Source organism: Arvicanthis niloticus, chromosome 22, assembly GCF_011762505.2.
Source record: "Arvicanthis niloticus isolate mArvNil1 chromosome 22, mArvNil1.pat.X, whole genome shotgun sequence".
NCBI classification, from domain to species: Eukaryota; Metazoa; Chordata; class Mammalia; order Rodentia; family Muridae; genus Arvicanthis; species Arvicanthis niloticus.
This window is the reverse complement of record NC_133429.1, coordinates 29343889-29367604: the sequence shown is the minus strand read 5'-3', so window position 1 is coordinate 29367604 and position 23716 is coordinate 29343889. Positions and strand designations below refer to the sequence as shown.

The window sequence follows — 23716 nt, the reverse complement described above, 5'->3', positions numbered from 1 at the left end:
ACATATTCTCGTTTCAGGGATACTATGACACAATGGATGCTGGCTACATGGATGAGGAAGGCTACCTATATGTGATGTCCCGAATGGACGATGTAATAAATGTTGCAGGCCACAGAATTTCTGCAGGGGCTATTGAGGAGGTATTCATGAATGCTGCTCTTCTGTATCATGTAGTGACTATATATTGTAATGAACTGAAGAAATATTGAGGGTCACCTGAAAACTGATCATGCCTTTATTAATGAGAAAGGCTGGGCTATTTTCTCCCCAATGTTTTGCCTCTCTGTGTCTCTGTGTCTCTTTCTCTCCTCTGGCTTTTCAGTTCTCCACTTTCACCTTTTCTTCCCTATATGAGACATTTAAGAGCAACTGCACATACTTGTTCTTTGTGGAAAGGTCTGTGAACATTCCATGCTTCTTACCTGATACTCAGTCACCCCCAGCATCACTGTTTAACATTCTTTTGTGATTAGGCTTGCTTTTAGTCTTCGGGTGATATGGAATTTTTTTTCTCTCAATTCTTGGACAGTTTTATTTTTCTAGTGTCATTCATACAAATAACCAAAATTACCCTTTTACCATTTAAAGTTCTAATCAAATAGGGTAAATATATTTCACTGTATAAAATCCAAGTGTTTTTATTTGTATAGATTCTTGCATCCATCATTAGAAGACATAATATAAAGAATTTCAACAGTGTAGCTGAATTAATATCATCTTTATATTCTGATTCTCATAACCCTTGATAATCCTGAAGTTTTCTTTGCTCCTAAAATAATGTCAAATGAAATATTTCATATTAATGACATAAATATAGTATTGTAACCTTCGGGACTGAGGTATTTCTTGTAGGCTAATGTATTGATACCCTATTGAAGTTGCTGTGGGCATCCATAATTGTGTTTCTCTATGTCCTGATGAGTTAATATATTTATTCATCTATTGAAAAACTTCTTTGTTCTAATGTTGGACTTTCAGTTTTAGATTCCTTGGATAACAACCATTTTATTGCTGTAGGCTAAATAGTTACAGTATATTTACTAGGTTATATGGAGTACCTAGATACATTTATGACAAACTGCAAAAGTCTTCCTGAATAGATATACTGTCCCAGTCCCACGGGGGGTTGGGGGGGGGGGAGGGTTGAACTAGGTTCTGAAAGACCTGGAAGGGAAAACAGTAGACGCAAAGAATGGTGGCTTGTCTATAGTCTGATCAAACCGCCATTTTAATTTTTTCACACAGGGGTTATATTCACAGAGGCAGGATGTGGGAAAGGGGATGACGCAGGAGCATAGGTGTTCTCAGGGGGAGTACAGGTATCTTTCAGAACAGTTTTGGCTGGGTGAAGAAGCAGGGAACAGGTCACTTATGACTCTGTCTATGATTCATTTGTTCTTACCTAAGTTGGCACTTTCCACCAAGGCTACCTGTCCACAAGCTCTATGACTACTTGTTCTTATCCAGGCTGCTGGTTTTCCACCAAGGCTTCCTGTTCACAAGATCCATAGCTATCTGTTCTAAGGTCAGTGTTTTCCCACAGAGACCAAGACTCTTTCTTAGCAGGCATGTATAACTGAGTTGGGCTTATGGCTGATTTAGGCCTTCAATGTATAAGCAAGGTTGCTCCAGACAATATACCTTTTGTTTACCCATTGACAATATGAGGTAATTTTTTTTATCTTTTGTAGAAGTTGTTTGTGTTACTAGTCTTTAAACCTTTCAAGTAGGTATATAATACTACTTCGTTATGTTTGTTTTTCACTAAGGTAACAATTAACAATGTTGAATTTTCTTGTGCTTATTAGCAGTGTATATAAATATTTTTGAGGGAGCATCTGAAAAATATGCTTGTTTTGTTTTCTTTTAAATGGCATGATTAGTATTTTTGTTAGTACTTTTTACCCGGTATCATATTTGTTTCCAAAAGGTAACACCTTTACCCAGTGGTTCTCAAAATTTGGGTAATAACCCTTTCACAGAGGTAACCTAAGAGAGAGGTACTTTCATTATGACTCATTACCATAGCAACATTACAGTTGTGAAGTAGCAATAAAAACAATGTTATGGTTGGGGGTCAACACCACATGAGGAACTGTATTAAGGGTGACAGCATTAGGAAGGTTGAGGAAATCTCACTGCCTTATTTGCTACAAATCAGCTGGATGATACTTGAGTGGTCTGTGTTTTAGTTCATCTGTTTCATTAGTCTAGGTGTTGGTCATGTCTCCTGTACCAGGCTGTATTGATATGGCAGCCCTGAAGAGGTCGTAGGGTCAAATACTATTTTCTCTGTATTTGATGCACTTTCTCAATATCAATTTAGTGACTCTAGCTAGCTCCCCAACTTTTACAGACAAGATGAGCTTTTCTCTAGCTATGACGAATCCATTCACCAGCGTTGATTGTTATAGAAAAATCCATAGCCATTAAATCTATCCGTTGCCTTGGGAAAATTTATGTCTAAATGACTTTGACTTTCTAACCCATAAGCTTTATGTGTTTCCTTATTGCTCTTTCATATTTTGTTTCTATAATACATTTGGTGAATGTATTTTGTCAGATTTGTAGTCAAACATGTGATGTTTAGCTATGGAAAGTAGGGTATATTTTTAAAGTAGCTTAGGAATGCTCATTGCGATTAAATGTAAATATTCCAGACTCTTCTAAACTTTTAAATACTCGATTATGTTGCTAACTCTATGTAATTAATTCTAAATAGATTTATGTTTGTTTTGTTTTAGGTAACTTAATATTGTATGTGTGCACACTCATATTGTCTGTGAAAGTAGTTCCTTTTTTCTATTTTAATCTTAGGTTCTTATGCTTGTCTTTCTGCTCTTTGGGAACTGGATGAAATTTTCCATGTAACTCTATTCAGAGTAGTGAAAGGCACAAAGGAGGCAAGAGGCCGGTAGAAGTATTTCTATTTCTAGGTTAACTTAGATGTAACCCTAGGCTGTTGTGGCAAGGCCAGATTTTTGTTTGTTTTTGCTTTTTTGTTTGTTTTGTGTTTTTTTTTTAAGTATGGCTTATAGAGGAGAGCAGAATGTTCTGAAGCCTTTCAAAATTATGCATTTCTTTATTCCATACCCAAAGCACGAGGAGATTTTGTCTCCGGCATTCACCTTTGCTTTTAGACATGAAACACAATGTTCTGAAGGCAGGGTTCTCTGAGAAGTTTTCAGCTCTCAGACTCTTCCTTATTGAGCCACACCATTTCATCCATTTCATACTAGGTTTTTTCTCCCCTTTTACTTGGTCTTACGGGTTTCATTTCAGGAGGGTGTGATTGCCTCTCCCTTTTGCCTTCACAGTTTTCCTGCAGTGACCTGTCCTGTGCCTCCACCTTTTAGTGTATTCCCATGACCCACCCCCACCCAATAAACATTGACATTTTCGCTTGGTACCATGATTGGCTGCCAGGATAGAGTACTGACTTTAAAACTAACTACAAAAATCCAAATGTCAAGCCTTTATTCATTCTAGTTTCCTGTCAGTCTTCTGTGTGATAAGCTGATGCTTCACTCTGCCATTGTGTTACCTGGGTTCATCCCAAGTTGTCCTTTAAGTATGATATGATACGAATAGGGAGTAGACAGATACAGGTCTGTGTTAATCTTGTCACTTCCTGGAGTAGAGCAGGGCAAGTCCATATAGATCCGTTCTCAGGGTCTTGATGGATTCTGATGGGGAACGAAATTAATCATCCGTCTCTCTTATGTTTTTAGTATAGAGAGCCTCCTCCTCTTCCTCCTCTTCCTCCTCCTCCTCCTCTTCCTCCTCCTCCTCCTCCTCCTCATTCTCCTCCTTCTCCTTCTCCTCCTCCTCCTAGGTTGTGTTGTTTGATCACGATGGGAAAATAAAGAGAGAATTCGGCTTAGTTTGTGTTCGCTTGGTGTGAAGTGTGGAATGTTTTGCAGTCAGGAATCGGACCTGGTTCAGTAGGGAAGATAAAGCCTATTTCAAAGCTCCTCTACTCCTTCTTGTGGGCCTCTGGCAAAACAGGAGGTTTTGTTGGTTGGTTGGTTGGTTTGCTTGTTGATTTTTTTTTTGTTTGCTTCCTTGCTCGCTTTTTTTTTTTTTTTTTTTTTTTTGATTTCTTTTGTATATACCTATTGGAACTTTCACATTTTGGAAAAAGAATATATTTTTTCTGGGAGGAGGGAGGTACAGATAGGAGTAACAGGAAGGTTAGGGCAGTACACATTGACAAAGTATACAAGAATGCCAGTAAAAAATTTCTTCTAAGCCCATCACTGCATATAAGAAATAAATCAAATAAAAATAAAAATCAAACATAGAAAAGAGAAAATGGAAAATGTAGTCAACCAGTTTACACCAAGTTTGTGAAACAGCTTCAAGTCATAGCTTCTAAAAATCTGTATTTCTGAGAGCTTCATGAAACAATCAAAAAAAAAAAGTACAGTTACCTTAACTTTGCCATTTGTATAAATATATGTGGTAACAGTATTTTGGAAGCATGAAATGTCTTATAGGTATTTTAGCTGGTCAGATTTCATTGTAATTAGAAAAGGCAAAGTAGATCTAGTTATTCATTTTTTTCCTGTAGAAAAAACTCCAGAATAGTTCTACCATTACATGGAGTAAACAAAGAAGGAGAATGTTTAGGCTCACATCATCACCAAACCAGTGGATCAAGCAGGAATGGAAGATTTATAAACCCCATTCTTCTTGTAATTGTCAGATCATCCTCTCTGATGGCCCTGCCTGACTTCATGACAAATTTAAAAACTTACTTTTTCTTGTACTGATGACTGTACTTTATCTTTTAGTGTCAGTCAGTGTGGTATTTTTGAATTAAAAATATCATTAAATATCCTAGAATGTGCAAGCATCATTTTTGTATTATAATAATATTCTCTTATTTTTAAATGGGAGCATTTTCTCATAACCTGAAATAGAAATTTTATTTTTTTTGCTTCAAGTATTTTTAAAATGTTGTCAAATGGTGGTTCTGGTTGCATGAACATTTAATTTGTATTTCTTGCTTCTAGAAGATTAGTACCAAAATTCATATGCATTTCTTGTAGCTCAGCTAATCAAAATACGAAGACACTGTTCACATAGCTTCTATCAGCCAATTACGTAGTTTCCTTTCTTTTAGAATGAAAACTGTTGTATGCCATTATACGTTGTGAATTTTTATGTCTCTACTGATATCTCTCTCACTGTGTGTAATGGCCGAGTTTAGACAAGCTGAAATAAGCATATCAAGTGAAAAAAAATAAAGAGACGGGGCCAGAGTTGTTGACTTCCAACAGAAACATTGTTACAGGGTCTTATTAAATATTATAAGAATAATCTTAGCTTGGTAATCTAACATTTCTCTTTATATAAATAAATGATTAACTTTTATTGATTATTTATGCTTAGTGAGACCTAATCACTTCATTTCATATCTGGCTTATTTGATCTTAATTTGGAGTCTCCTGTAAACTCACTAACTTATTGGCACTTCCCTGATAAAATCTCTTAAAAAATTAATATACAGTAGGTGCCTGCAATGCTCTCTTTAATGATTTTAGTATCTTTTTTGAACATTTTACTACTTAGTTTCTAAAATTTTTTGGTGAGGAAGGCTCGGATGTTAACACTTTTAAAAATAGGCTGTGACATGTTTTAGTAATTCAATGGAGTCCCCAATGGAAGAGGTAGAGAAAGGACCGAGGAGCTGAAGGGGTTGACAACCCCACAGGAAGAACAAAAAATATCAGCCAACCAGAACCCCCAGAGCTCCCAGGGACTAAACCACCAACCAAGGAGTTCACATGGACGGATGCATGTCTCCAGATGCAGATGTAGCAGAGGATGGGCTTGTTGGGCATCAATGGAAGGAGGGAGGAGAGACCCTTGATCCTGTGAAATCTGGAAGCCCCATTGTAGGGGGGCTTCAAGGGCAGGGAGACAGGAGTTCGTGGGTGGGTGGGGGAATACCTTTATAGAAGCAGGAGAGGGGGGATGATAGGGGTTTTCTGGGGGCAGAATTGGTAAAGGGGATAACATTTGAAATGTAAATAAAGAAAATATCCAATAAGAAGTCATTCATAATGTACCCGACAGTGCATGACTTTTAATGCTATTATACTGTTAACTTGTTTTTAAATGACTTTAATTTGTGATAACCAGAACCTTATGTTTTAGTATATTTCAAAAGAATGCAAGGTTCTGAGTGTACTAAAAAACCCCATTTGTATAGAAGTAATAACAAGGTAAAAATACCTATTATATTTAGTTTTACTAAGTAAAAATTTTAATCTTTTTGCTATTTAAATTCTTAAATTAAAATATAGTTATATTAGTTCCTTTTTCCTTTTACTCCCTTTAACCCCTCTCGAATAACATTTTTCAAATCCTTGGACTCTTCTCACGTAAATCTATACCATTTCTATCTTCATCTTTATCTCTATTAGTTACATACCTCTCTTTTAATACATATATATCTATATATCTTTATATCTTTATTCATATATATAAGTATCTCTATCTGTTTATTTTATATTACACTTATATACAGTATAATATAACATAATAACATTATATTATACATAAATATATATTTTTATTTCTGTGTCTGTTTAGTATTGCTTGGGTATATAAGATTTTAGAGCTAAGCACTTGATACTGGATAACCAATTAGGAGGCTAAATAAAAATTTAAAAGGGTACTAAATTAATGAACGTGAAATCAGCAGATAGTCTATGAAAAACTACTGTCAGAAATATTTCAAAAAAATCTGTTCTTTCCACTCTTTGTACAAGAAAATGGAGCTGTCACGTAGTTTTTATAAATTTAAAAGGACATTATTCTTGCAGATCCCTGAACAAGAAATAGCCTTCTGTGACTACTTAGTAATAAGATCTATTTTAAACACTGATTAATCTTTCAAAGCCTAGCAAGGAGCTAGAGAACTGAGAAACTTGGAGGAAGTTCAAAGCGTTTTTGTGAAAATTGTGACTTAAAATTTCTAATTCAGGTTTAGTGTGGCTACGTGAACAGGAAGCAGCATGAGGCCTTTTACTCAGCTTACTCTTATGCTGTAGACAGTGTGCATGGGAAAGAAGTTGGACACTCAACCTTCATTCTTTCATTTGTAGCTAAAGTTTCAGGTTGTTAATTAATCCAATAATATCCCTGTCAGTGTGAGAATCCACTGTCAACACAGTGCCTGGAAACCCAGAGCAGTGCCTTTGTACATTTTTCCCAGGAGAGGTCAGTCTGATCAAGTAAACTGTTTTCAACTTGACAATATATTCTATTATCTTGGAATGATCCTTATTAAAAAGCAAACAAACATAATAGCCGTGTACTGCTATGTCCTCTCTAAGACTCGTGGCAATTTCATTTCCACACAACATAAAATGACTATTGTATTTAAGTAGTGACAAAATTTCTGAGTATATCCTGAGAATCCTGATGAAGATCCTGAACCTCTCTAAGCATGTAGACTATGTCAGAGGCACTAGAAAAGTATCCTCCTCCTTCCTGCAGTGGAGACCAACAATTGCCCCAGAAAGACATAGAGAATGGTTGATTTGAAATATTTCTTTTAAGATTAAAATAATTATTAAACTATTTTAGTCAAAATGATATCATTTCTCCCTTTCCTTATGCCCCCCAACTTCCTCATATGCACCCCCTCTAACTACTCTCTTCCCCTTTAAATTCTCTTACATTCGTGACATCTTTTTCTATGATTATTATTGCTACATACAGCTATAATATATGTGTGTGTGTGTGTGTGTGTGTGTGTGTGTGTGTGTGCGTGCAAATATGAATACAACCTATTGAATCTGTTTAATGTTTCTTGGGTGTAAAATTCTTAAGAACAGAACTTCAAATTTGAGTATATTTCCTTCAGGACTTAGGATCTTACAAATGCATTAAACTCTATAGAAAAGTGGCCATATTTGGAACAGCAATGATAGTTACTTACCAAGACAGCTGTGCTTCAAGTAGTACTCTTGTCTTATCTCCTTAAATGCAAGTTCATTACCAGTGGTTCATTGGCTTCATGTGGAGACAGAGCTTTCACTGTCCTCCCCCGTGGGATTCTGATTGATTTCTTGATCACAGATGTTGTCAACAAGCATTTTGATACTTTTCTCTTAAATTGTCCATTTAAAACTATCATTTGCCATGCAAATGCCATTAGTAGAACAACTACAAAAGCCTCCTTTCTTTCTTAGTGCCTATTCAATGGTTGAATGGCATTATATTTTTTCCACCATTATATTGTACTTTAATGCATGATAATGTACTTTATTTAGAGCTGACATGAGTTTCTAGAAAATGAAACACTGTGATAATATATTCCAGGGAACTGTGTAATTTATTCACAAATTATCCTTGACTTTTAAAGATAATCAGCAGTTCCCTAACCAGTTCAACATGTGTCTCCATTAAAGATAGAAAAGGGAAGCAACTGAATGGTAATTGTTACAAAGTACAATGTTGGAAATTTTGATATTTATATTTGGTTACAAGTATTGTCTAACTAGTTACACAACCAAATATCTAAAAGAAGTATTCAATCAATGTCCTCTGAATGGATGACATTAGCATTTTACAAATTAAGTTGCAGAGGCTTGTGACACTATTGAACACTTTTTGTTGATGACCATTAACTCTAGATAACCAAGTAAAATAGTCCCTCTTCATTCGTGCAATCAAATAGACACTAACTATCTAGCCTACCAAATCTATATGTCACTTGCTCTGGGTAAGCATTCTGTTATCAAGGCTTGCAACCAACTATAGTAACTGTGTAAGAAAATCAGGCACTAAGTTATGTCTGTATTTTCAACATGTGGATTTTAAAACTAAGATTATAAAAATGTGAAGCAGTTTGGATATCTACAGACAGAGAATGAATTCCTTTCTTAAATCACTAACTTAGCATGTATTATTCTCAGCTGTGTACATAGAAAGAAATACAACCCAGGAGTTCAGAGAAGTGATGCAGTCATAACATTTATATACAATCAGGACCATGTGAGGTCACACATTGATTCTGTACCAAATGATTTTGTATTTCTGGAGTATTGTGAGCATTTTGAAAAAAAGAAACTGCAGTTTCACTATGGCTTCATAAGAGAAAACAATAAAACAGCAACATCAACAAACAATAGCAGCAAGAAAAAAAACACTTGGATTTTAAAGGTGGCACATTCCTAATGCTGTTGTGTTTTGTTTTACCTGGTCTTTCTGGCTTTTTATTTTATGTTGTCAGTTGCTCGTGTGTGTGTGTGTGTGTGTGTGTGTGTGTGTGTGTGTTTGTGTGTTCATTAGGTGTTGGAGTTTCTTATGTCCTTCAAACTTTCTTCTTGCTACTTTCTTCCTAACTAATGTGATCTATGTCTACAACTTCCATTGTCATCTTTGCATGAATCACGTGTAATTATGATATTCAGATCATGATTCTTTTCAGATCCCTGTATACAGCTCTTCTACCTGGATGTCTTCAAGGCATCTGAAGGGAACATCTCCATTGTGTTTTCTTCCTAAACCTACCAGTTTCTAGCTACAATCTCAAATCATCTAACCACCTTACAGGGTTTTCCTTATTTTTTTCTAGATTATTCACACCACAGATCCAAAATATTACCACATATTGCCTGGTTTTCTTCTTAGTATATGTTTATATCTACTACTACAGCTTAGTATGTACTATAAGACTCTTAGACTATTGCCCTGTCTAGAATGACACCTACCACTATAGTTTGCTATTCTCCATACTGAAATCAAAGTAAGTCTCTGCTTCTCTAAATCTATTCTTTACTATAAAAAGCCAATCTGAAAATGTATACAGTATGATTCTAATTATATGGGAATTTGGATAAAGCAAGAGGATCATTGTTATTGAATGCTCATGGAAAGAGGGTATGGAAGGTCAGGGAGGGCAGTTTTAAGTGAGCCAGGCTATTTTGTATATTGTACCGTGGTAACACATCTCACATATTGTTGAAACCTATAGATTACAGAAAAGATGCACAAGTATGTAGATGGTGGACAAGAGTAACGGTAACATCCAATATTAGTTCTTTTTATTAACAAATATGCCACTTTGGTCCTGGTATGTCAGGGAGGTTGTGCATCTGTGAGGGCACAATCTATATAGGAAGTTTCAACTTTCTATTTAATTTATTATAATGTTATGGCTATGGTAAAAAAAAATGCTTTAAAATGTCACTCTGAACTTGTGCCGCCTACTCCTGAAGTTGCTGCATTCTTTCCCAGTGTTGCTAAAATAAAAATTGAGTCAAGTCCCCCAAACAGGTTCCATTTAGAAGATAGCTGCTTCTCATCTACTGCCCCCATTGTCTTTCTCTGCTCTCTAGCCTCACCAACTTCTTTCTCATTTGAATGGATGCTGTGAAGTTTCACTGAGATTTTCTTGCCCCCTCTTCCTTACATGGTAAACATCTACCCATGTCTTCTTATTGTCATCTGCTAAGAGATGATATCTCTGAGGTCCATATCCTTGGGTGAGTCTTGCACTTAGATAACACATTTTCTCAGGAGCCACATCCCTTTTATATAAAAATTAAGCATACATCTTCTCTGGTGCACTATGCTCCACAAGATGATACTCTGTATTTTTGCTCTTCCCTGAGCCTACTGCGATAGCACTGTGGTTTAGAAAGCATCCAATATTTGTCAAATGAATGAATAGAAGATAGAAAAAGCTCTAGGAGATGAGGTTTGTATTGAGATTATTGACTATTCTCTCTTGTTAGGCATTTGAAAAGCCTGAAATACACATCAATCCCAGAGAAGGCATAAAAGTAAAACACATACTTTTATAAGTATGTGTTTTATAAATCCCACCTTAGCAGACCATTGAACTACAAGCATGTATGCTTCCTGTGGTAGATCAGTCTTCGACCCTATCGAGATAACTGTTTTGTTCTGTATAACCTAGAGAGCTAAGGGGAGCACTGTACATAGTGGTGCATGCCTTTAATCCCAGCACGCAAGAGGCAAAAATGGGAAGATCTCAGAGTTCAAAGAGAGCCTAATCTACAGAAAGAGATGCAGGACAGCCAGAGCTACACAGTGAAATCTTGTCTTGAAAGAGAGGAGAGAGGGAGAGAGAGAGAGAGAGAGAGAGAGAGAGAGAGAGAGAGAGAGAGAGAGAGGGAGAGGAAGAAGGAGGAGGAGGAGGAAGAGGAGGAGGAGGAGGAGTAAGAAGAGGAGGAATAGGAAGGAAGGAAGGAAGGAAGGAAGGAAGGAAGGAAGGAAGGAAGGAAGGAAGGAAGGAAGGAAGGAATAAACTACTCCCTATGGTGGTGACAATCTGTTACCAGGACTACTCTTCATGGCAAACCTAAGTACTAGAAAATCCTCTCTAGGTGGAAGAAGAATCCACTGAATAGAATTCTGTGTTTATTCTTCAAAAATAAATTCATTCCTTTATCTTGGGGCATCGTTATTAGGTAGGCAGTCCTGTAATGAAGTCAAATGTACCTAAGGCTTCCCATTAGAGAAAGCCAGTGTGCCTTACTTGTGGTACCCACAGCACTTTCTTTGATTTCATTAAGAAGCAATTAAGAAGCAACAAGCCCTTTCTTTTCTGGGTAAGCTAAGCAATTTTTTATTGTCACCATCAGCCCTCCGTAACCATGGGAATCCTAACTGTTCACCTCAGATGTAGTGAAGTGAACCAGTAGGGAATTTCAGGATAGCAGCTCTGGATTATTAATTTTTTATTGAATATTTTATTTATTTACATTTCCAATGTTATCCTCTATTTTCATGTCCCCCAGACATCCCCTATCCCATCTCCCCTCCTCCTGCTTATATGAGGGTGTGCCCCCACCTACCCACTCCCACCTCCCCGCCCTCAAATTCCCCCACACTGGGGCATCCAACCTTTTGACTGGTGTGAGATGGACTCTCTGGGTTGTTTTGATTTGCATTTCCCTGATGATTAAGGAAGTTGAACATTTCATTAGGTGCTTCTCAGTCATTCAAGTTTCCTCACTTGAGAATTCTTTGTTTAGCTCTGTACCCCATTTTTAATAAGGTTATTTGATTATCTGGAGTCTAATTTCTTGAGTTCTTTGTATATATTGGATATTAGCCCTCTATCAGATTTAGGATTAGTAAAGATCTTTTCTTAATCTGTTGGTTGCCGTTTTGTCCTATTGACAGTGTCCTTTGCTTTACAGAAGCTTTGCAATTTTATGAGGTCCCATTTGTCAATTCTTGATCTTAGAGCATAAACCATTGGTGTTCTGTTCAAGAGCTTTTCGCTTGTGCTCAAGTATTCGAGGCTCTTCCCTACTTTCTCTTCTATTAATTTTATTCTATCTGGTTTTATGTGGAGGACTTGAGCTTTGTTCAAGGAGATAAGAATGGGTCAATTTTCATTCTTGTACATGCTGACCTCCAGTTGAACCAGCACCATTTGTTGAAAATGCTGTCCTTTTTCCACTGGACCGTTAAAATCCATTTGGTTCATAACTTGTTAGCTTCACTGTGTCTCTGTTTAGTTTCTGTTTCCATGATTTGTGCATTGCTGACAATCTTGCACTTGTCTTTTGCCATCTGGTTATCTCTAGTGCTACCTGCACTCACTGTCTCTGACTGGGGCCTGTCTCTCCTGTTATCTTGGTTGTATCAGAACTCCTCAGAGTTCATCTGTCTCTGTGATCCTGTGATCCTGTGATCCTGAGCTCCTGGGTGGAAGAGCTCCTGGGAGTCAGGCTGCCTCTGGGATCCTAAAATCCTATGATCCTGGGCATGTTAGAGCCCCTGGGAGTCCAGCTTCCTCAACTGCTTTGAGTACAGAGAATTCTCTGCTGCTCTGAGTACAGTCGTTTTTCTAAGATGGGTCACAATATGGCGTCTTCACAGGAGCAGACTAATTAGGAGTCTGCCCCAGCAAAAAGTACCAAGCAAGGGCTCTATTCTTTTACTTATGAGTTAAGATTATAAGCATATATGTCAGCTAACTGCAGGTCTTTTCTCATTACAGTCAGTCCTTTCACATGGCACTGTGGCTGACTGTGCTGTGGTTGGCAAGGAAGACCCCTTGAAAGGTCATGTCCCCTTAGCACTCTGTGTGTTGAAGAAAGGTGAGACTTGTTTTTCATCCCTGACTGTTTGGCCATGGATGAGTGGCATTAATTTGATGCTTAACAGCTCAACTTTCTCCCTAGATATAAATGCAACAGAAGAACAAGTTTTGGAAGAGATTGTGAAACATGTTAGGCAGAGCATTGGCCCCGTGGCTGCTTTTCGAAATGCAGTTTTTGTCAAACAGTTACCCAAAACCAGGTCTGGTAAAATTCCACGCTCTACACTGTCTGCCCTGGTCAATGGCAAGCCTTATAAGGTAAATGATTCAGAATCTTTAATGCTGACTCCTGAAATAATTTTCACAACGTCTTTGGCATGAGAAACACTCTAATAGGTTAAGGTTGTCAATCACAAATTTTATCTACACCAAACCATCTTCACTTCTGTAAGGAGAGCTTGGGAAAGAAGTATTGGTTAAAATCACGTGCTTTAATCATCGGAACTATTGTTTGATCATGTGAACTTTGCTTTCAGCAGTTTTGCAAATTTCAAACAGACTTGCAGAAATCCATTCCTTTGAACTAAATGTACACATTGCTTGATTTCAGTCACTAATGACTATCCATGATGAGAAAGTGAAGTGTTTGAGAAGTCTAAAATGTTCTAACCTATCACTTCTAATTATTTTTACTATTATGAGAGAATTCATCTTTGGAAAATTTAGACTGATTCAAGCACATATATATTTCAATGTCAAGGCATGTTATTGGCATGCATATCTTATAAGTTCATCGTCAACTTTAATAATAATAATAATAATAATAATAATAATAATAACCTCCTAACCAATTTTTAGAATAAATAAACAAAAACTTTGGAGAAACATGTAGAAACACCAGCAATTTTGCTAAACAAACTCTTTCCTTCACTATCCCCAAAAGATCAATTTTTAAGTCTTTGGCTTAAAGTTCCCTATTTTAGAGGTATTTTATGAAATAATTGGGGGCATAAATTCTATGCACCTATATAAGCTTAGCATTTGGGAGGTAAAGCCAGGCAGATAAAGAACTCAAGACAGATTTCCTACCCAAGACATTTGAAGCCAACCTGTATCCCCAGGAGACCCTATCTCAAGAAAAAAAAATCAAAACAAAGTCAAAAACAACAATACAATGAGCAGTAAAACAAAGCATGTCACTATTTGTTGTACAAAGTCACAGTGAAGTCCAAGGGAAGATGTTCATCTGACACTGTCCATTTATTTTCAGGTCACCCCTACAATTGAGGACCCCAGCATTTTTGGTCACATCGAAGAAGTACTGAAGCAGGCTGTGTGATTTTGTTTACTATTTTCAATTACTTTGCTTAAATTTCTAGCTGGATTTAAGTCATTTATTTCCTATAAATATATACTTGAAGAAATGCCTTATCAACTCAAATATGAGCTATAGTGTTGAGTCAATCTAGTGGCCTCTGAAAGAGTCTGTACATTGTGTTTCATGTGAGCCAGTTTGTACTGTTACCTCTTTTCTGTAACCTGGATCATTATATGCTATGTAGTGTATTAAGGGACATGTCTTTGGTGTATAGTTTTACAAATTCATTTGCTTTACAAACACATTTTAATTGAAAGTATCTGAACTATAAATGTACTTTCTAGAGGTAAGAATCAACCACACTTTGATCAAAATCTAAACTGAAATCAAAGTCAGAATATAGTTTAAAATGTTATTGTGGAGACTCAAATGTCGTTTAATATTTTAAAGGTGGCTACCATGCTTTTAGGTAATTATCAATACAGAATAGGTTGCCTAGCAACACAGGACCCAGTGTTGAGCAGCACTTCTAGGTTGCTTGTTACTGGGTAACGGGGAGGGGGAGACATGTATCCGGACAAGAACCTAGACATCCTTCAACCAAATATTTTGAAGAGATGAAGACTTCTGGAATCTCCTGTCATGGTTGACTCTGTGTATCTGGATGCCTTCATTTTCCAATGGAATCAAGGGAGAACCTCCAAATGGAAAGGCATGACAAGAAAGATGTTACAAGAAATTGAAACGTTTTCTTCTGCTAAATGTCAGTAAATTTTCAGAGCCATGTCAATAGCAATGAGTCTTCTTTCTTTCTTTCTTTCTTTCTTTCTTTCTTTCTTTCTTTCTTTCTTTCTTTCTTTCTTTCTTCTCCCTCCACCTCCCTCTGCCCCCTTCGCTTTCTCTTTTTTAACAATGTTGTTTCCTAGGTTGGCCTCACAAATCCTGGTCCTCCTGACTCTTACTTACATCTGCTGAGGTTAGAAGTGTGTTACTTCCACATTATCATTTATTTTCCTCTTAAAAGGGCTGAACCAAGAACCTTGTGTATGTTAGGTAAGCCCTCTTCCTCTGAGCTATACCGTTGGTGCTCAGTGAATTTATGGTGGTCCTTGAGGTGCATATCCCAACAAGTGCTTTTAAGAACAATATACAGCCATAAATCCTGGAAATTATGTGCTCCATCAAGGGTGCAGGTCTATCAGATCCCAAAGAAATATGGCTCAGGAGAGTGGCTGTACTGAACTGCAAGAGCCTCTGGTTTTCAAGAAAACCCTAAACATTTACTTTTATTACAAGTTTTAATTTGAATTTGAATAAATATCAAATCATCTAAAACTTATGGTCTAATATATATTTCTGTCTACACTTCTCTAAAATAATGGAGCCTTTTCAAAAATGGAGATAAGTCTTTAATTAGTTTATAGAACTATATCCATTTACTAGAATAGAAATAAATTGTTGATTAACCAACTTAGAGTTCTACATGTGTTATGTTTTAGAATGTACACTTAAATTCAAAATGTATACTGTGTTCATTGAATCTCTGAGAGTTCTTGGAATAATTTCTCAATTCTTCATTTTTTTGGAAATATTATGAAGAGCGCATTGTCTTCATAGAAGATAGTCTAAATAGATGAAATGTAGGTAAGAAACAACATATTAGAATTTACTGGTCACAAAAGTTATGCGTATCTTGCATAAAGCTCTCATTTTAACTCTTTGTGGTCTGTGTCCTAACAGATAATTCCAAATACAAGAAATATAGTTGAGAATTAACAGATTGCAACTTGCCTGTCATAAACATTATATCTCTATCTGTCTATCTATCTATCTATCTATCTATCTATCTATCTATCTATCTACCTATCTATCTATCATCTATCTATCTATCTATCTATCTATCTATCTATCTATCTATCTATCTATCATATATAAAGGCTTCATTTAGTCTACTTTGGGCTGAAGATTGGATAATAAATGGCTTCTCAATGGGAAGATTTATTGATTAAACTACCTTCTTTATTAGTAATATCGAAAACATACTTTTTATCATCTTTAATTATTTTGGTGTTCTGAATTAAACCAACTGACATTTTGTAACTTGAAGTTCTTGAGTTTCTTGAATTATTCATTGTATATTTACATTTTATCCATTATCACAACTGTGGGGATTACAAATCAATAATTTTTAATATGTTAGCATTAAAATACAGTTCATTACTTTCTCGACATGAATCAGGTACTTTAACTAAGTTTGTCATTTTCTTATTTGCCAGTTATAAACTCAGGCAGATCTAAAAATTGAGTAACATTTTCATCTTTGTACCACTTGTAGATTTTACTTTTTATCAGATCAGCAAGTAAGCATGGGTTATTTTCCAGTAGAGAAAATCTTAAAAAAATAAATAAATAAAATAGACAAAACAAATGAATAAACATACAAACAAAACACAGTTTTTTTCACACATGAGAAGAAGCTGTTTTTCTTATGTTTCAATGAGGAAATTCATCTTGCCTGCAGACTAGAGACAGTGACCACTCTGTGGTGCTAAAATTGAAGTCATCCAACTGCTTAAAAATTTGGGAGAAAATTAAAGAATGTTATATTTTAACATCTCACCATAAAGTTTTTGTTTTGTTTGTGAAATTTGCATCTAAAAATATTTTGAATTGAATGTGTCTTTAATAGTAATGATATAATCTAAGAAATGTGACCATACTTACATTTACCTTGATGACTTCTCTGTGATCTTGTATTTTGTGAAATTTTTAAATTTGTAAGACACTTGGAAAATGAAAATAAAAGTACCTTTAATGCTTAAAGAGTATGACACTTTAATTTTCCCCATAAAAATACACTAACTAAAAGTAAAACCTGTTTTATACTTCAACTTATAAGTTATTTTACTTATATAAATTTGTATTTGAAAGGGCTTGGTGTGATCTTCTAAAGTGTTTGAATTCCTGACATTGATGGTTAAAGGGAAAAACCAAAACCAAAACCCAAAATACCCAGAAATATAGTTGACTAAATTTTTCTTAAATTATACTCTTAAATTATACTCAAGCATATTTTACATAATTCTTGAGGAAGGTAATTTAATACTTTGTATCACACTATTAGGACCTATTACAGATCATCAGTATTTTGCATGTAATTTCTAAAAAGAAGAAACTGCCTTTGGTGACGGCATGAGTGGTTTATGTAATTGGATATTGATTATTCTCCAAAAGCGCCTGGCCAGGGTAATGCTGGTGCAAAGTGTTCAGGTCACTGAAATGTGCCCTCTATGTGTTCCCAGAAGCAGCATCTTGCTCCAGTTCTTGCGTCAATGAGGCGAGTGGTTTTCTCTAGAAACAGGCTTCCGACCATGTCATTCTACCCAAAAGCATGCAGACTGCAGGTTCTTGAGATGGACCATGGGAAAAAATAAAATGTTCTTCCTTCAAGTTCATTATCACAAGGATTTCACTACTACAGCTATGGAAAACTATTTGTCACACGGGTATATAAATACGTGTATAAATCGTTCTGCAACATGGCTATCAGAGTTTTCTGTCTTCTGTTTCCTTTAGATGAATCAAGAGTCTCAGTGTTCCTTCACATTGTTTTCTCTCAAGCAACTTTTTTTTTTTTTTTTAAATCCAAACCACTTCTATCAGCTGGTTTAGACCTCCCTCTAGTGGCAGACTTGATTTCTAATAAACTTGCATTGGAAATCGTTGAATAATTTTCTTTGTAATTCAAATAAATCATTAAAGTGTTATGCTATTAGAAAACAAAGCTTAAGCAGAAAACTGGAGGCATTTTTTTTATTGATAATGGAGAGGGTTTCTGTTACCATTACCTTTTGATTGAATCTGTTCAACAAAAATAGACATAGAAACAAATGTACGTGCAAATATAACAAATTAAAATACAAAATAAAAATAAATAATTTACTAATGACGGGTCTTGCATTTAATAAGACCAAGCAGCAGGAAAACAGCAGTTAGATCAATGGTATTATTAAATAGGTTTCACTTTGAAATCTCTCATATCAATAAAGAATAAACAACAGTGACACCACCGAATAAAGCCACAGGGAAGAAGAGATTACTCATCTTTACTTTTTATACACTATATACGTTAATCATTCTGTCTTTATTTCCTCTGATGAAAGTGAATTCAGGGAAGTCACAAAAAATGGTTATTTCAGTTAAAGGCTTTTAATATCAGACTTGAGTCTGGCTAATGCCCTGTTAACAGTGATTTTAAAAAGGAGGTGGATTATCGGGTTCTTCCCCTCCACACCACCCCCAGTGGAAATGGACCTCAGACTCTACAATGGTTGACATTCACTGTCCAGTGCTGGCTGGAAGTTCAGGGTCTTTGAATGAACATGTAGTTCTGTGTGTGTGTGTGTGTGTGTGTGTGTGTGTGTGTGTGTGTGTGTGTGCTCGTATGGTCTTTGCATTGAGTAACTGAGGTGTGTGTGTGTGTGTGTATGTGTGTGTGTATGTGTGTGTGTATCTTGGTCCACAGATAACAAGATTAGGTAATGGTTTTTTTAATATAAATTGTTAAAATCATTGCATTTGACTCTTGTAAACAGTTTGGCTTTGTTTTCTTTTGAAACAGGTTGAGCCATCACAGTGCTTTTGTAAGGAGAGAGAGAGAGAGAGTATCACATCCCTGATTGCCTTTAAAGGTCATTTTGAGCTCCAGGTTAAATCACATGATCAGAGGCAGGTGTTCAGCTTTAAGGTTTGACAGACTTGAAGGAGAAGCATGTTGAAGCATGAAACACACTTCTAAGAAACATATTCATTGACTGTTACAATTCAAAAACCGTATAAATGGTGGAATGGTAAAATACAAACAGTACTTGGAATTGTTCAATGTTTGCACTCGAGACTCCATGAACCATATATTTTATTTTTTAAAAAAATCATATTTATATCCATTTACAGAAGACTTACACATTTAAAAAGAAATGATACACAGTAATACATAAATGCCTATTATATTACAACATGAAAAAACAAGTGGTTCCATCTCATAAAAGCATCAGATGTACAGAAGTTATGACGTGGATAATGCTCTCATATCAGATGACTTAAGCATTTTATTACAATCATAGTAAACTAATCAAACTCAATACCCAACTCCCCCCGGAGAGTCATTTATTTAACGTTTGGTAAACCATTACTTATAATATTCCTTTAGGATTCAGTCTTCACAAAGGATTCTCCTTTGTCTTCTGAGGCCGTAGTGCACTTTAGGTTGTGTAGACTGAAAAGATGACATCTGAAAAGGGGACATACAGCATGAGTTCACTGCCAACTCCCAGCCAATGGATCCCACACCTTTCCAGTGAAGCTTGAAGCCTGTCCTAGAACCCCAGTGCAAGCAAGGGTATTAAGGATGTATCTTATAGTAGATAGTGTGACATTTAATACTCTCCACTCTTTATTTATTTATTTATTTATTTATTTATTTTCAGGAGCATTAAGTAGACTTTGTTCAACTTCAGAGAAAGTATAGGTGTACTAGAAACACATCATATAAAATGCAAGCATGCTTTCTGAAGTTTTTTTTAGGTTGCTAATTATTAAACTAGGTTGAGGTTGGCATATTCCATAGAATAGGTTTATATTCTAGTTCATATTTTTTTAGAGTATTTAAGATGATGCTTTTCTTTGATCATGATAGAACATCAAACAGCATATTTTGATGTCTCTGTATTAGCAATATGTATTACACCATAAATTTCAGCCATGACACCACACGGAAAAAATCTCACCTTATTACTGGCACAATAGAGTAATAATAAAAAGTATGTTTAGGATTATTTTCATAACATCTATTTTAATTTCTTACCAAATTAAAAATAAATATTGCCTTTGATTATTCTATTAATATTTTTATTCCATTTAATGGTTAAAAACTAAAAAAAATATGAACTAGAATAACATGCAGGAAAATATAGTTCAAGATAAATTCTACTCATGAGTCTAAAGCTAAGAAGCAAGCACTACTGAACATATTAGTCATTTATGAACTAGTAAATTATTAAGTTTCTGAGAAAATTATTATGCTATGTGTTGAATCTGTTATAAACAGTATTTTGAAAAGTCTCTTATTTAGCCAAATGATTATATAGTGTAGGCCATGACTAATGAGACCAAATTGTATAATCACAAAAATGTTTATATTATTGTACCATTTTGAGAAATTAAATTATTTGTCTGAGTGCTTTTTTTTGTTTTCTGTTTTCTTAATTAATGGCCCATATAAGGCAGCATGTCAGCTCTGTTGTTAGTCCCTCAAGATATGTTGTACATAGATGTTGATTCAAGGCAGTAAGTAAACAGCACAGAAAGGTTGCGTCTCTACCATTTTCTTCTTCCATCTCTGGGCACAAACACAGTTGAAAAATATTTTCTTCCAAATATCAGGCCATTGAATATGATAGTATGGTATATGCAAATTCTGGGTCAATGTATTTTTTTTTTATAAATTTAAAGTTTATATATCTAGGAAACATATATATATATGAAAGTTTTAACATAAAATTTTGTTATATTGATATAGCAATATTTCCCACTGATTAGCATTTCCTTATAAATGTCATATCTTCTATCTGTATAATATGGTTTTATGCAATTTTTATTCCTAATTCTTATAATTTTTGTTTCTATGTTATATTTCCCATGTTCTTAAAATTTATACTTGATTTTAGCAAATATAAATCAAAGTGATAGAAAATATGATGTTGACATTTCAATATTTTTATTTTCAACTTTGTTGTTAATATTAATCCACATCTAATTTCCTGTCTCTTGCACTATTTGGCTGTGAACTTGCACAGATGTTTATTGCTATATTTTGACATCCTTCTAAGACAGGCACTTGAGATCTGTTATTGTTTTCAAATGCCAGACTCTTACTAATAAAACTTTATGGAGTCAAAATAAAATGCCCCTGAAAGCAATCTGCTTAGCAACCCATCAATGTAGAATGACTGAGTGACAGGCCTTTAACAGGCAGACCATGAAATACAGAAGACAGGTAATGATAGGAAACCCAAGGTAAAGAGTTACAGTTTCAAGATTCTTTGAGGGGGCGATCAACTCTGCATGGGTAGGCCATACCAAAAGGGCACGGACTATATTGACTAGACTCTGTAAATCCCATCTTTCTGTTGGTTTGTTGTTGGCCAGCCAAGAGAAACTACTCACAGCAGGTCAGTGCTGCCTCCTTTGAGTGACTTGTCAACATGAGTATGTGCGAACAGTGGAGTTGTCTAACCTCTGCAGTCTTGATGAAGCAACTGCAAAGGAGAAAAGGGCTTTAGCGGTTCTCAGATCATAGATGAGAGAGACTGATTTTCTCTGCATAAAGGGATCCTGAAGATGTTAGTAGACTGTCTTGTCTCAGACAGAAGCCACTCACGTTCCTCTCCTCGAGACCCAGAGACTAATGAAAATTTACCCGAGTGCAATTCAGCTGAGCTCTCCACTTGCTATGTATTCCTCCTTAGATGAAATCTGTTGCAAAGCACCTCTCAAGGGCGCGTCTGCTTTTGTTGTAAAGATTACTCTCAGAGAGTACAGTGTTGTGGATTGTGTTGTTTTCCTCTATGTATTAGCAAACTTCTATGCTAATTTCAGTCATGTTGAATTATTCATGGACCTGCTAACAAGTTCCAAAATATTAAGCTAAAAGAAATGTAAATCAAAGACCACATTTTATGCTCAAGATGAATTTTAATTGCCATAACAGCTTGAAAAAAATGAAGATTGTGTATTATTATCTTAATAATAAGAGAAAGGCTTTTTTTCTTTAATGCCTACCAAACAGAAATAATTTGGGGGATTTCTATTATTATGTCTAAGTTGTCCCTCCAGAATGATGGTTCCCTTTTGTGAAAGATGTATCTATCGAAAGTCTAATGTCCACAGAAGGAGATGTGATTGGTAAATCACTCTTTGATTTGTGTTTGTTTACTTCTCATGTTTGTGCTTGTTTATTTAAGGCTTTGTGCCTTGGTCAGAGACAAACATGTTTGGCGAATCTGAATTTGAAAGATCCAATATAAAATTTGTAATATTTCAACATATAAAAGAGCCAGTTAGAGTAAACTTCCTTATCTAGTGGTATTTGAGTTTAAATCTAACCTCCATTTTAAATGGAATATTCATTTTCGAAATAGAAGAGTAAAGAAACACAAAGATGAACGTTGTTTTCTCTAGATGTGGACATTATTGGAGCTTTTGGGGGGATGTAATTTATTTTTCAAATGCATATCAAGTGTCATGGATTCATGCATTGATTGTTTTCAAATGGTCTTCTTCTTGATAAAAGCAAAGTAAATTTCAAGCAAAGCAAACTAATTTAAGAAAAAAAAATCAGTTCTAGAAGGGTCTGCAAAGTTGAAGAATTGTATAGCGTTGCCTAGACAAGATTTTTACTTCACAAAGAGAAATGTAAAACTACTGTACCATCCGTCGTCATTTTTCTGGACTGGCCAGACGTTGTGGTCAACCTGAATCCAGCTGGTAATGTTTCTGAGGACCCAGGCATCATGCTGATTCCATGAACTTCACGAGGAGGGAATTGCCTCCGCCAGGTTGATCCACGTCTGAAATTCTTGTCATCACTCTGCCAGTACAGAGGTAGAATTCAATGTCATAAAAACAAATAAAGCTATAGTACATAAATCTGTGTGTTTGGGAGCTCATGATAGAGTTTATTTACATTCAGTCTGTCAAATACACATAGGCATGCTTTGCTTCATCTTGAACCCCTCTGGTGATTCCAGATTGAGATAGTAAATATGACAGAAATATGGGATTTAAAAAAATCAATAGGATTTCAAATATAAAGTTTGTCACCTTTAAACATCCTTGAAATTATAAAATGTTCAAGGTTTTCTTCTATCAAAATGGATCATTGGATTTATTTTGTTAAACATCGTGCTAGTTTTTCATTATGAGATGATACACTTAATCTTATTAGTTGTTACACAGAATAGAAAGGATTAAATAGTCAATAAATATCACTTTCATGTACACAAGAGTGAGATAGTATGCAAAATCTATATTTGAGACACTCTGGTTAGTGTATGATCCCATGGGCTATAATGTGAATAAAAAATATTGGCCTTGAAAATTGTGATATTTCCAGGTTATTCCAAGTTAACTAGAATTTTTTGAAAACCTTTGTTTTCAAAAGCCTGGGCTTCACCCTTTCAATTAACACACTTGATTTTAAGGTGATGCCAAAATGAAAAGATAACTCTAGTTAATACATATTACATGCACTCTTCCTGGTTACCCTTCAGTACTTGGTGGTAAGATCCTGTTGC

The 23716-nt window shown here is 35.4% G+C and overlaps 2 protein-coding genes across 30 annotated transcripts in view; one reads left to right on the top strand and one right to left on the bottom strand.

Moving 5' to 3' along the window:
- Nucleotides 1–17186, top strand: part of Acss3 (acyl-CoA synthetase short chain family member 3) — a 173636-nt gene extending 156450 nt beyond the window's left edge. The window contains exons 13-16 of the mRNA XM_076920151.1: nucleotides 18–140; nucleotides 13004–13103; nucleotides 13188–13363; nucleotides 14316–17186. Of these exons, the coding sequence (XP_076776266.1) occupies nucleotides 18–140; nucleotides 13004–13103; nucleotides 13188–13363; nucleotides 14316–14384 (468 nt within the window). The 3' untranslated portion in view covers nucleotides 14385–17186. The remainder of the gene's footprint in view (nucleotides 1–17; nucleotides 141–13003; nucleotides 13104–13187; nucleotides 13364–14315) is intronic.
- A 976-nt stretch (nucleotides 17187–18162) lies between these two features.
- The window catches only part of Ppfia2 (PPFI scaffold protein A2), a 436080-nt gene continuing 430526 nt past the window's right edge, over nucleotides 18163–23716 (bottom strand). For 17 of the 29 annotated variants that reach the window (XM_076920124.1, XM_076920127.1, XM_076920130.1 and 14 more), the window contains 3 exons: nucleotides 22851–23010; nucleotides 21588–21679; nucleotides 19509–19653 (listed from right to left, as the gene is read on the bottom strand). In XM_076920124.1, the coding sequence (XP_076776239.1) occupies nucleotides 21621–21679; nucleotides 22851–23010 (219 nt within the window). In that variant the 3' untranslated portion in view covers nucleotides 19509–19653; nucleotides 21588–21620. Of the gene's footprint in view, nucleotides 19654–21587; nucleotides 21680–22850; nucleotides 23011–23716 lie in introns of all 29 variants that reach the window. The other 12 variants (XM_076920126.1, XM_076920131.1, XM_076920128.1 and 9 more) reach the window with 2 other exon arrangements.